This window comes from Ambystoma mexicanum, chromosome 8 (assembly GCF_040938575.1).
Source record: "Ambystoma mexicanum isolate Mex_15411 chromosome 8, UKY_AmexF1_1, whole genome shotgun sequence".
In the NCBI taxonomy this organism is placed as follows: Eukaryota; Metazoa; Chordata; class Amphibia; order Caudata; family Ambystomatidae; genus Ambystoma; species Ambystoma mexicanum.
Window position 1 is genome coordinate 785,990,749 of NC_090929.1, and position 13,473 is coordinate 786,004,221.

At 54.5% G+C, this 13,473-nt stretch overlaps 1 protein-coding gene across 4 annotated transcripts in view; it reads right to left on the bottom strand.

The window, feature by feature from the left end:
• Positions 1-13,473, bottom strand: part of DDX21 (DExD-box helicase 21) — a 790,459-nt gene that overhangs the window by 414,640 nt on the left and 362,346 nt on the right. For all 4 annotated transcript variants that reach the window (XM_069610614.1, XM_069610615.1, XM_069610617.1 and 1 more), the window contains one exon: positions 5,937-6,086. In XM_069610614.1, coding sequence (XP_069466715.1) covers positions 5,937-6,086 — 150 coding nt within the window. The remainder of the gene's footprint in view (positions 1-5,936; positions 6,087-13,473) is intronic.

Below are 13,473 nucleotides of genomic sequence, written 5' to 3' on the forward strand. Positions count from 1 at the left end.
CTGGCAGCCATCTTCAGATTTGGTAGCACGTGAAGTGGCAGTATGACCAAGTGAAGAGCCGCAGAGGGGTAGGCGGGAGGGTTCGCATGTGAATCCATGCCAGACCCATGCTGGAGAACAACAGTTACAGGTAAGTAACTTGTTCCTTCTCCAGCATGGGGTCTGGCATGGAATCACATGCTCATGAATAGAAGAATAAATAGCAGTACACACATGCACAACCACGGGAGGTGGCAAAAGTCTCAACATTAAGCAATACAACAACTCAACATTAAGCATCTTTTACCTCCTCACCAGGCTCACCTTAAGCGAACAGGTTGTGCAGCACTGCTTGGCCGACCCTGGACTCCTCCTTGGAATCCCGATCGACGCAGTAGAATCTCGTGAAGGTGTGCGTCGACCTTCACGTAGCAGCCCTGCAGATGTCCAGCAGGGGCACACCAGATAAGAACGCCGTAGTAGCAGCGATCGCTCTGGTCGAATGGGCTCTCGGACGGCCTGGCAGCAGTCGGTTAGCCAATCGGTGGCAGTGCATGATGCAGCCGGAGAGCCATCTGGAAATAGAAGACTTCGAGAGAGCCTTCCCTTGATTCACAGGTCCAAAGTTCACGAATACCTGTGATGTCCTCTGGAAACTTTTCGTGCGGTCCACGTAGAACTTCAGCGCTCTAGCCACATCCAGCGAGTGCAAAGTCCTCTCGTCCATCGACAAAGGAGACGGGAAGAAAACAGGTAACACCAGGGGCTCGTTAAGATGGAAGTCCGATGGCACCTTGGGCATAAAGGAGGGGTGCGTCCTAAGCACCACCTTCGAGGCATGGAAAGTCAAGTACGGTGCTTTGCAGGATAGGGCCTGGATCTCTCCCACTCGTCGTGCGGAGGTAATGGCCACCAGGAATGCAGTCTTCCACGACACAAACTTCATCGGTGCCGAGTGCATCGGCTCGAATGGGGGCCCCATGAGCTTGGTCAGCACCACATTAAGTTCCCACGCCGGGGCCTTCACCGACGGGAACGACCGGAACAGTCCTTTCATAAACTCTTACCAGTCGATGGGACCACAGGGACGTCCGTCCTGTGGTTCTGGTATATCTGGAGATCGCCGCCAGATGCATCTTAATGGAGGCATGGGCTGGCCCAGCCTTTGCCAGCGATAACAGGTACAGCAGCACTTGAGGGGCAGTAATCCGTAGGGGGTTGATCTTCTGTGCTCGGCACCAGATAGAGAACCTCTTCCACTTATGACCGTAGCATTTGAGAGTCGAGGACGCCCTGGCCTTTGCAAGAACCTCTCTGCAATCGGCCGGTATATCGTAGCCTCCAAACTCTAGCGCTGCAGGAGCCAAGCCTGCAGGTTCAGCGACACCGGGTCGTGGTGGAAGATGGCGCCTCCTTCTCAGGAGAGAAGGTCCGCGTCCGCCGACAGCTTGATGGGAGGGGACGTTGACAAGCCCAGAAGGTCCGGGAACCAGATCTGCCTCGGCCACGCCGGTGCGACGAGGATCATCCTGCACCGGGACCTCTTGAGCTGGTTGATGAGTCGAAGCGGCAACGGAGGGAACGCATACAGGTATAGGCCGTCCCAGGGGAAAGAGAACGCATCGCCCATGCTTCTCGGCTGGGGAAACCTGCTGGCGAACCTCTTGCACTTCGAGTTTGTCGCTGTTGCGAACAGGTCGATTTGAGGTTTGCCCCATCGTCGGAAGAGTTGATCCACCTGATCCTGGCGCAGTTCCCACTCGTGACACGCGCGCAGCTCCCTGCTGAGCGAGTCGGCGATGGTGTTTTTCTCCTGCCAGGTGGAAGGGAACCAGGAACATCCCCTGGGCGACCGCCCAGTGCCACAGATCCTGTGCCTCCTTGGATAGGGCTGGGGATCTGGTGCCTCCCTGCTTCCGTATGTAAAGCATTGTCGTGGTGTTGTCCGTGAAGATCCGCACCACCTTGCCCGTGAGCGGCGGGGGGGAACGATTTGAGAGCCCAGAATACGGCTCGGAGTTCCAGGACGTTGATGTGCAGGAGCCTCTCCTCCGGGAGCCAGAGGCCTCTTGCGTGGAGATCTCCAGTGTGGGCGCCCCAGCCTTCCAGGGAGGCGTCCGTCGTCACCGTCTCATGGTACGCCTGCGTCTGAAAGTCCTTGCCCGCCGTGAGGTGCGCTCGAACGCCCCACCACTGAATCGCCCGCCGGAACACCTCGTTGAGGGGGACCCTGTCTTCGAAGGTACCCGTCGCCTGCATCCAAAGGCCGTCGAGAAAATCTTGAAGAGGGCGCATCCGTAGTCTGCAGAGGCGCACCAGGTAGATGCAAGAGGACATCATCCCCAGGAGGAACTTGATGGACCTCACCCTGGCCACGTCCGTGGCTAGCAGACGCTGCACTTTGCCTAGAATGGTCTTCGTCCGTTCTTCCGACGGTGCCGCCAGGCGCCTCACTGTATCGAGCTTCGCTCCCAGAAACGGGGCCACCTGCGACGGCACCAGGTGGGACTTTGGGTAATTTATGGCGAATCCCAGGTCTGTGAGTAGCTGGACGGTCCTCGCAGTGTGTTCGACGGCGAGTTCCCTCGTCCTTGAGCGGATGAGCCAGTCGTCCAGGTAGGGGTAGACGTGAATCCAGTGCAGGCACAGCCACGCCGCCACAGGTGCTATGCACTTGGTAAAGACCCTGGGGGCCGACTTCAATCCGAACGGCAGTGCTCTGAATTGGTAGTGGCGTCCCTGGACGACGAACCCGAGGAACTTTCGGTGACTTTTGAGGCTGGGAACGTGGAAGTATGCATCCTCGAGGTCCAGCGACGATAGAAAGTCGCCTTCCTCCAGCTGTCCCAGCATGTGCTGGAGGGTGACCATCCTGAACTTTTGTGACCTGATGCATTTGTTCAAAAGACGAAGGTCCAGGATGGGGCGCCAGCCGCCCGTCTTCTTCCTGACGAGGAAGTGCCTTGAGTACACCCCGGAGCCTCTTCGGGACATGCTCGATGGCGCCTTTCCTGAGCATCGCCCGTACTTCCAACAGCAGTTGCGGGACGTGATTTTCCTTCCTGGCCACAGGTGGAACGTGAGGGCACTTCTTCAGGAATTCGATAGTGTCCTCTTGCCAAGGTATCCAGCACCCAACGGTCGGTAGAGATGGACTTCCACACGCCGACGAACTTCGTCAGCCGGCCGGCCTCCTACCGGGGTGCTTCGGTGGGGGCCCGAGGCCACGGCCGGTTCAGTCCTGCCTTGCCGCCGGCGGCGAGGCGCTCCCTGCATGCCGTGACCCCTGTAGGCCTCCTGAGACGAGGAGCGTGCCGCTTGGCGGTAGGACAACGAGCCACCGCTGGATCCCTTGGAGGCACCCAGTCTGCCTCCGGAGCTCCGAAAGGGCCGTCGTTGCTGAAGGGCTCCTAGGGCGCGGGCCGTCTCCGTCTTTATGGCTTGGAGGGATTCATCCACCGCCTTCCCGAACAAGTTGCTGCCGTCGAAAGGCATGTCCAACACCCTGTTCTGGACGTCCTGACGGAAGCCGGTCGCCCGGAGCCAACCCTGTTGTTGTAGGCAAACACTGTTGCCCAGCTGGCGGAACACGGTATCGGCAATATCGGTTGCCACAGTTATGGCGTGGTCCGACGCCACCTCGCCTACTTGAAGTATTTCCAGGGCCTCGGACCTCTTGTCATCCGGCAGGAAGTCCAATATGGGGGCCAGCTTAAACCAGATCTCCCTGTCGTAACGGGCCACGATCGCCAGGGCGTTGGCCGCTTTGATCGTCGTCGTCGCCGCCGACGAAATGACCCGCCGCCCCATGGCGTCCAACTTCTTTCCCTCGCTGTCTGGCGGGGAATTCGACGTCGAGGCTCCTGACCCCGCCGCTTTCTTCTTCGCCGCCGCCGAGACGACCGACTCTGGCGTTGGCTGGGCCCTGAGGCACAGGGGAGCCGTGTCGGGAACCCGGTACTTCTTCTCGTACCGGGCCCGTTTGGCTGGTGCCGTGGAGGGGTTCTTGAGAACCAACAGGCCCTCCTCCCAGATGTCATCGATTAGAGGCACCGCAATGACAGTTTTCCTCTTGGCCTCCTGGGGCTGATCGAGGAAACCTTCCTTTTTCTGCTTCTCCGGGCAGAGCTGGAACAATTCGGACGCCCTGGCGATCATGGCGTGGAATGAGCCAATCTCGTCTGGCGGCGAAGCCCGTGCGACGGGAGACGGGAAACCCGTTACGTCGTAGTCGCCCTCAGAACCCATCATCGAGCCCATCGCACCGTCATCTCCCGACTCGTGGGAGGATGAGGAGGGAACTGTAGGCCTTACGGGGGCGAGTGGAGGAGAAGGTTGGGTCCTCTGTAGTTTGTTCTGAGGACTTCCCGACGGGCCAGGTTGCGGGTCCTCCGGCCTGGGCCGTGGTAATCTCGTCCTTATCTCAGAGCAGAAGGACTGGATCGCAGACAAAATGGCCGCCGAGCTATCCTGAGGCCTAGGTTCCGGCTGCGCCGCAAGGGAAGGCTGCTCTTCCTCGCCATCATCGTCTTCCTCGGTTATCTCCCGAGGATCTTCCTTATGGGATCGAACCTTCTCGAATTGGACTTCGAGATTCCTCACGGCCTCGGTCAGTTCCTCCGCCGAGGCTGACTCCGAGCTCGAGGAGGCTACCGTGCCCCCCCTCGCTTCTTCCATCATGGTGGCCATGACGATGGGCTGAAAAGAGGATTCCCTCCTTGGTGGCAGGGAAACTCTAGTCCCGGAGGCAGTCTCCGCTGGCGGGATCTCTGCCGGCTTGGCCAGTCGCCGCGATCGCCTCGATAGAGGCCTTTGCCTGCTGGGTAGGGGCCTTCACCACCTTAGGTGCGTCCCGGGCCTTCTCCTTAGGGGGAGGGGCGACGCCTCGCTCCCCCTCTTCCGAGATCGGACGGGGCTTCTCCCGAAGCTTACCCGGGGTCTCGGACTTCCTCTTCCCCGAACCAGAGCGCTGGCTCGTGGTTGACAGTGCTGGGGAAGGCGCGCCCTGCCTGGCGACCAAAGAGCCCGACCTTTCGGCACTCCCGAAGCCAGCGGACTCGCGGCGCTTGGCCTGGGGGGCCGAGCCCGCTCAGACCCTTTCTTCTTCTCACCCGTTGAGCCCTTCTCCAACCAGCTGGCGAGACGGGATCGACGGTCCCTCATGGTCCACTCCGACAAGTTCTTGCAAAACTGGCAGTCCTTCTCTACATGAGTCTTGTCCCCAAGAAGACAGTAGAGGCATCGCGAATGTTCATCCTCCTTAAACACATTCTGCAGCCCGCATCCAGGGCAGCTGCGAAACAGCTTGGGTCCGGGTGACGAACTCGCGTCCTGGGCCATCTCGAAGTAGGCCGCAAATCTTCTGGAATCCTCCAAGAAGTTGATTCGACGAAATCTTCACCCTCGAGGGGCGTAGGAAAATCCCGCAACGGGTAGCCGTTAACACGGTGGCGCTTGAGGCTCGATTAACCAAAAAAATGTGAAAATTCTCCTGAAAAAGCGCGAAACACGCAGTAAAAGCTCGAGAGCTAAGCACGAGGACTCCCAACACTTGAACGTGCGGTAAAAATCTGAAGATGGCTGCCAGAGGTGGGACTTAGGGAGAGGGCAGTCATTGGCTGTGGTCAGTATGACGCAGAGATCAGTGATTGGTTACTACTACGAAAGACAAATCAGAAACGAAACTGATACGGATTTTTCTTTACCGAGGATTCCCAGCCTGACGACGGGGAATATTCATGAGCATGTGAATCCATGCCAGACCCCATGCTGGAGAAAAGCTCATGCATGAAGGAAGATTTATGCTGGGCTTGTCTACAGTCAGACAGGTAAAAAGCCTTGCATGTTAATATTTAAAAATATGCCACTGCATCAGGCTTGGGAGGAAAGGGCACAGAAGGTAGGGGTACATTTCACACAAATCTCAAACATTGTTTTCAGACACTTAAGATGCATACCTGTTTAATTGAAGTATTCATTGTCAATTCACTGACTTCCTTTTTAGTCTCACAAAACACTATGGTCCTCCCATGGCTTCCACTGTAGACTTGAATAACATCACCAATCACAGCAGCTCTCTGTGACCAATGACATGCAATGGCCAAATGCTTGACAGAATAAGAAGAAAGTTAGCCCATGACAAAAATCATTTACTCAGTGCCACTTTTAACATATTAGAAGGTGAAAAAACAATAGTCCTAACAATGATTACATTTCGATTTGTTTACATGTATTGAGCATTCATGCAGGTTCAAACAGATACACCTATGTTAGTACTGTTCTTCTAAAGTCCAATCCAGACTTTGTAAAAATATACCAGAGGCAGTACAAAATCTCCAGCTCTTAGTATAAGGCAGTACCATCTGAGATGCATGGTAGCGTTGACAGAGCAGGCAGTTTTATCATAGGAGGGAGAGGGCTGCAGATCGGTACAAACAAATTGTAGCATACATATGGGTCCAAAGAAACATTGATTCACTTATGCATTGTAAAAATAATGGTTTATTTTATATACATGTAGGTAAAGATTCATCTTTGGAAAGGTAAGCACTATTTCATAAGTCAAACAATTACAAAAACCAAAAATACTATGGTATGCAAGCCAAGTATAACCTTATTAAGAATAGCAATATGCAGTTCAAGGTGAGTAAAACCTAAAGATACACATTTAAAAGGACCAACTATTTCACAGCGAGTAAAGTTAGGTTGGACTTAAAACACATCAAGTAATTCAAGGGCAGCAGACCCTATTGGTCATAACCTACATAGTTATTCAGTTTCAAGGACCATCTAGTTACACCAACACTGAAACAAGTATAAACCTTGCAAGGGGGGCGCTAGAGCGCCAGACCAAGATGGCCGTAGGTCCGTGAAGCTCTCCAGCGCCCAACTAGATCCGACAAGATATCCGGAAGATTGCGGCTCCAAACCTGAGTACTGGCGGCAGGAAACGGAGGCGTATTGCATTGGGCCCCCCATAGAATCGAGTTTAACTTGAGGTTGTGCCATAATTGCGGTGTATGCCCAGGGCCGAAGTCCAAGTGGTGTGGAGGAGGGGTGAAAAGCGGAGCGCTGGCCGTGGTGGATGCGCGTGGCCTGGCCGGGGGCAGGGCAGCTCCTGGTCTTGCGGCGTCTCCGGGTGGAGGGGCGCCTGTCTGGTGGAGGAGCAGACCGGCAGAGCAGCGTGGTGGTGCTGCGTGGCTGACAGGGCGGTCGCTGGAGGACCCGCCGGCGGGACGGAGCCGGCGCTGCGGGGGCTCCCCTTCACCCGCGGTGGATACAGTCTTCGTTTGCCCGTGGCCAGAGAGGGGCCGCGGGCAGGGACGTGCTCTTCGTTGGGCCTGGACTCTCCTGGAGGTGAAGGAGGCAAGGCAAGCATCGGGTCTGAGGAGGTGATCCGTGCTGCGGGGAGCCCTCCGTGTTCACCGGAGAGCAAACAGGGAGATAGTGAATGCAGTTTGCTAGGGACGCGGGCTGCCCTTTCCTCCATTTGCCTGAGGCGGCGAGCTCCGGTCTCCTGTTGCTGGAGGGGGTGTCCACTTACTGCCGAGGCTCTGCATTGGAGCAGGGGCTGCTGTCTGCTCCTGTGTCTTTCCGAGTGCTGTGTTGGCTGAACTTAAAGCAGACTGAAGGAAGAGTGTAGTTCAAGACGGCGGAGACGAATGAGCTATGCTGATGGGTGATTGAATTACACTGTTGGAGCAATATTTACTAATCTATCACTAACGTGCAGACTGGGTTTAGTTCTTAGGAACCCTGCTCTAGACAATGGACGGATTAGTCGACTCCCTGCTTGATTAATATATATCGGATACTTTTGACAATGAGCCGGTGTTGAGACATATGGCATTTATGCAAGTTTAAGAACGCTACGATCACTGGCAGGATTCTCAATGGCTGTAAGGAAGCAAATGCAGTGTTAGAGCAGATGAACGCATGGTCAGGAATTGAGTGAGCGGAATCTCTTGACCACGTTGTGGCTGGGGGGGGGGGGGGGATCATCTACATTTGCTCCATCACATTAAAGTAAGTGAATACGAGTGGAGAGGAAGGAAGACTGCACCAAGCACGGTTGGGCTGGTGGGGCGCCAGTGATAAGCAGTGAGCTTCGAGAGCAGTGTGGGGGACTACTGAACCTGCTCGCGACCTTTGACTATTAGGTGGGGGGTCCTGAGGGGAGACCACTGGCGCACTGGTCTGATTTAATGCGGAGGGGAGGGGAGCCTTCGGAGCGGTCAGTCATCCTGCGCTCAACTCCGCTTCTCGCCAACTGCGGACACCCAGTCATAGATTTTGCGTCTGAAGTGCCTGACCTCGGCGTCGCTGTGTTCTGGGCTGTGGAGGGGCGGGCCCTGTTGGCTTTGAGATCTCCCCCCACTTGCCGGTGCGCGCAAGACCTAGCGCATGCTGTGGGAGCGGAGCCCCGGATCGGAGCGGTGCAGGAGGGCGCCTCGCGAAGCCACAGATAATAGGATTCATAAACAGGGATTGTCGGGCCGGCACTCGCTAGGAGGCCCGCTCCACCCGCGCAGCATGTCAAAATCCGGTAAAGGGGGTAAGCAACAGTCGAAGCTTCACTTCGAATCGTCAGCCCAAACTAAGAACAGTGTGGGGATGGGGGATTCGCCTACAGCGTATACCTCAGGGGCAGATCCGGACGCCGCCTTTCAAGACATTAAATTTATGTTCTCACAGCTACAATCGGGGATACAGTCACTGGATGGGAAGCTTGACAGTTCGACCTGTAAGGTGGATCATATTTAGGTCCGTCTAGACAAGCATGGGGAGAGGCTGGATGAGGCGGAGGGGAGACTATCCGGAGTGGAAGATGTGGCGGCCAGTGTCTCGGGAGACATGTCTGGGGTAAAGAAGGCCCTGAAAGAGCTTAAGGAGAAGCAGGAAGACCTTGAATCGAGGTCGAGAAGGAATAATAGAAGAATCGTGGGCCTTGCTGAATCGGTCGACCAGAGGGATATGGAAGCTTTGGTTGAAAAAATACTAGTGGAGGTGCTGGGGCCTGAGGGGTTCTCCCCATTGTGCGTCGTGGAGAGGGCGCATAGGATCCCAGGTGGAAGGAGGCCGATTCCAGGAGCACCGACCGCCTAGACCGCTGATTGCTCTATTACTGAACTATATGGACAGGGGCACAGCGCTCCGGAAAGCACAGGAAAAAGGCACTGTCACCTATAAGGGGGAAGTGATTAAGCTCTTCCCTGACTTTTCGGATAAAGTACAGGCGACCAGAAGAACATTTCTGGATGTGAAAAAACGGTTACGTGATAAAAACATTAAATATGCAATGCTGTTCCCAGCCAAGCTCCAGGTTGAGCACAATGGTCGGTCCCTATTCCTTCAATCCCCGGAAGAGGCCGCATCCTTCCTGGATATGTTACCAGGGACCTCCGGGCAGCAAGGAAACAATGCCTGATCAGGGCCCTAAAGTCGCTTGGAGGTTCGGACATGGAAGTTGTCTGCCGCATCCGTGGGACTGCCTGAACAGGAGCTGCACTATTAGGACGGTGTGCTGGCGGGTTGGGGTCGCCCCTAGCGCGAAAGCCAGTTGCAAGTATGCTATGGGGGAGTAGACTGCTGGGTGGTTGGCGTACTCAGCAGGGGAGTGGGGGGGAGTAAAGGGTGGAAAGGGACCACACCGACAGGTTGGTGAGTTGTTGGTAGGGGCAGGGGGGAAGGGACTCAACGGTACAGAGGGTGCAGATAATTTTGAGGGCAGGAGACAAATGAAAGACATACATTGTGCTATTTAATAATGGCGACACTTAAGTTCATGACCTGGAACGTCAGAGGCCTTAACAGCCCACCTAAGCGCCGGAAAGTTCTACAATATCTGCGGCAACACCAGGTGGGAGTGGCCTTTCTCCAGGAGACCCATTTTACGGTAGAATCAGAGTCTCACTTTGGTAAGAGCTGGGGGTTTCAGCGGCATTTCTCTTCATATTCTAGGGAGGTATGCATATTGGTGCACAGCTCGGTGGGGTTTAGACAGACTAACATCCTGAAGGATAAAGAAGGCAGAGCACTGGTGGTGCAGGGGGTCATCCAGGGGAAGTTTTACACATTGATCTGTTACTATGGCCCCAATCACGACACTACGGAATCTTTAGACTGGGTCGAAAAGCAGTTGGGAGCTATCCCCGAGGGAGTAATCCTATGGGCGGGAGATTTTAACTCAGTGCTTGACTCGACCAAGGATCGGGTGGGGAATGCCCTACGCGCGAGCAGCAGAAGCTCTGCCCAGATCCAAGGCATGCTCACTGTCTGGGGAGTGCAGGACGTATGGAGGGTGAGAAATCCGCTGGGAAAACAGTTTACATACTTCTCCGCCCCACATAATCCAGCCGCACGGCTGGACTACTTTCTGGTATCCCACAAACTCATGGGTAAGACCTTGGGGTGGAGATTCTGGCCTGCACCCTCTCAGACCACTCCCCTGTCCTGTTGACTATTCACGAGAGGGCGTGTGGAGACGAGGCCCCAGTGGAAATTCAAAAGTGAAGAACTTACAGACGTCGTTTTTAGAGAAGAGATATCGGGCGTCAGACAAATACTTTGAACTTAATGAGGGGTCGGTTTCCTCGGTGGGCACCTTATGGGAAGGCTTCAAGTGTGTTATAAGGGGTGAATGCATAGCAAAAGAAGCAGGGAGAGGGATACAGAGGGAGCTGGCTGACAAGGAGGAGATGCGTATCTTGCAGGAGGCAGCCCCCGTTCCATCTAGGGCCCAACAAGGGGACATAAGGCAGAAGCTTCAGGAGTTTCACGCCCTAACCCAGCGGGAGGTAAAGTATTATTTATTTATTTAAAATTGGAGAGCGCACGGCAGCCCGCAGGCATGGAGGCGCTATTTCAGAGTTTAAGAAGGCTTGATTAAGCGTTGCAAAGAAGCCTCCCAGTTTTACTTGTTACAGAAAAGTTCAGAGATCCTGTTTACAACGTAACAGAGTACATGCAGGTGCAGATAGTCCTAAAGTCCAGGTTGAAGTCAGACAAAAAGGTTAGTTTTGATGGCTTTGCGAAAGGCAGAGTGGGATTCAATGGATCTGATGTGGGGCGGTAAGGAGTTCCAGAGTCGGGGGGCGACTGCAGGGAAGCTGGAGCCGCCTGCTCGGGCCTTGCGGGTTCTAGGGACAGCTAGGAGGTTGGAGTAAAGGGATCTGGAAGGTCAGAGAGGCGGGTTTGATGATTCTGCATGACAAGTTAGGGGGCGGGGGGGCAAGGTTGTGAAGGCACTTGTGAGTCAGAGACAGGGCTTTGAATGTGATCCTCTCCTTGACTGGGAGCCAGTGGACCTGTCCAAGTACCGAAATGTGTTATTTACGTGCGAGGCCGGTGGCGGCTCTAAGCGCGTTGTTTTGAACAATTTGGAGTTTGGCGACATTCTTGGCAGAGGTGCCAATGAGTAGTGCATTGCAGTAGTCAAGCCTGGAGACAATTATAGCCCTGGCGATGGAGAGACAATTCTGTTGAGACAGGAATGGTCTGACTGCGTTAAGGAGTTTAGAGTGATAGGCAGATGAGGCGGCTATGGTATTGACCTGCCTCTCCATGGTTAGGTCTGGTTCGAGGTAAACGCCTAGTGTTTTGGTGATACGGTGATGGGGATGTTGACAATGGAGAAGGTGGAGTATTTGTTATCCAATTTGCTCAGGGTGGAGGGGGAACCAACTAGCAGTAGTTTGGTTTTCTCACTATTGAGACATAGCCAGTTTTCTGCCATCCAAGATTGGATTGTTGTGTAGATGGAGTTGAGGGTGTTCTGGTCAGCCTGGTAATCCCCTGAGAGGGGGACGAGTACCTGGGTGTCATCAGCATAGTTTGTGTATGGGATGCCCAGGGAATCCAGGATTATGAACTGAGGCCTCGTGAAGAGGTTGTAGAGGGTGGGAGCTGTGCAGGAGCCTTGTGTGACCCCACATTTGATGGTGTTGGGGTTGGCGCTGGAGGAGTCAGCGAAGACCTTCATTACTCGGTCCTTAAGGAATGAGTCAATCCATTTGCAGGCTCTGTCAGAGAAATTGGCTACTGACAAGAGGTGCTGGCAGAGGGTTTTGTGGTCGACCAGATCGAAAGCTGCTGAGAAGTCCAGCAGCAAGAGAAGTGCACTTTTGCCTGCATCTCTGAGATCATCGATTTGGTTTTTGAGGTCAAGGAGAGCTGTCTCAGTCCCATGACGCGGTCTGAATCCCAATTGCCTGAGACCTAGGAGGAGGTTGTCTTCTAGGAATTTCTGAATTTGCAGGTAGGCTGCTTTATCCAGAATTTTCAGCAGGAATGGGACGGTGGTGATAGGCCTGTAATTCCCTGGGTTGGAGGGGTCGAGGGAGGGCTTTTTTAGGAGCGGACAAACCCACGCTTCCTTGGGTCCCACAGGGACATAGCCAGAATGGAAAGCGGCATTGATGAATGCTGTGATTATAGGGACTAGGCACAGTCCTTGATGACTTGTGCGGGGCAGGCATCGCCTTTACAATTTGTATGATTTGATGGATTGGAGAAGTGGGGAGAGTATGGGTGGGATAGAGCGGCACCCCGGAGATAAGGCGTGGGTCAGGCCCCAGGACGATTGTTGGCCAAAGCCATTGGGATGCGTAAAGGGGGGGAGCAGAGTTGCAGTGATCACAGACGAGCAGGGGGTAGATCACTTTGAAGATGAGGCAATACTCAATTCAAAAAGTTTTACAGCCGCCTATACTCCGCCCAAGCGCAGGCTAGTCTGACGGATATTAACGCTTGCCTTGACCAGGTGGGGCTATATTGGTGTTCAGAGGAGCAGCGAGAGTGGTTGAATAGGCCGTTGACATTGGAAGAAGTAGTGGGCGCCATTAAGGAGCTGCTGGGGAGTCCCCGGGCCCGGACTGCTTTACGGCCAAATTTTATAAATGTTATATTGACAAATTGGCACCATATTTACTACGGGTATATCAAGAGGCTGTCTCTTGATATACCCTTCGGTTGCCGGACTCGTTGCGGGAGGCGGTAGTGGTCATGTTGCTGAAGCCTGGGAAACCCGGGGAGGATTGCTCTTCGTATCGTCCGATCTCGCTTATTAACTTAAATAAAATCTTGGCCAAAATCCTAGCGGCAAGACTAGCGCCACTGATGCCAACCTTAGTTAGGGCTGATCAGGCGGGATTTATTCCCGGACGGTCGACGTCAGATGGGCTGCAGAGGATGTTTGGGCTCATAGCGGCTCTGCCGAGAGATGACCCGGCGGCAGCAGTTTTACTGGACGCCACTAAGGCATTTGATTCCGTCGAATGGCCATTCCTGTTCACGGTGCTGCGAAGGTTGGGCTTGGGAGGGTCCTTCATCTCCTTGGTGTCACTACTATATGGGAAACCAGTGGCTAGAATAAGGGTGAACGGGCAGACAACCAAACAAATCCCTTTTGAGAGGGGGACACACCAGGGTTGCCCCCTATCTCCTCTGCTATTTGCCCTGGCAATAGAGCCGTGGGCTGGAATAGTTAGGGAGTGG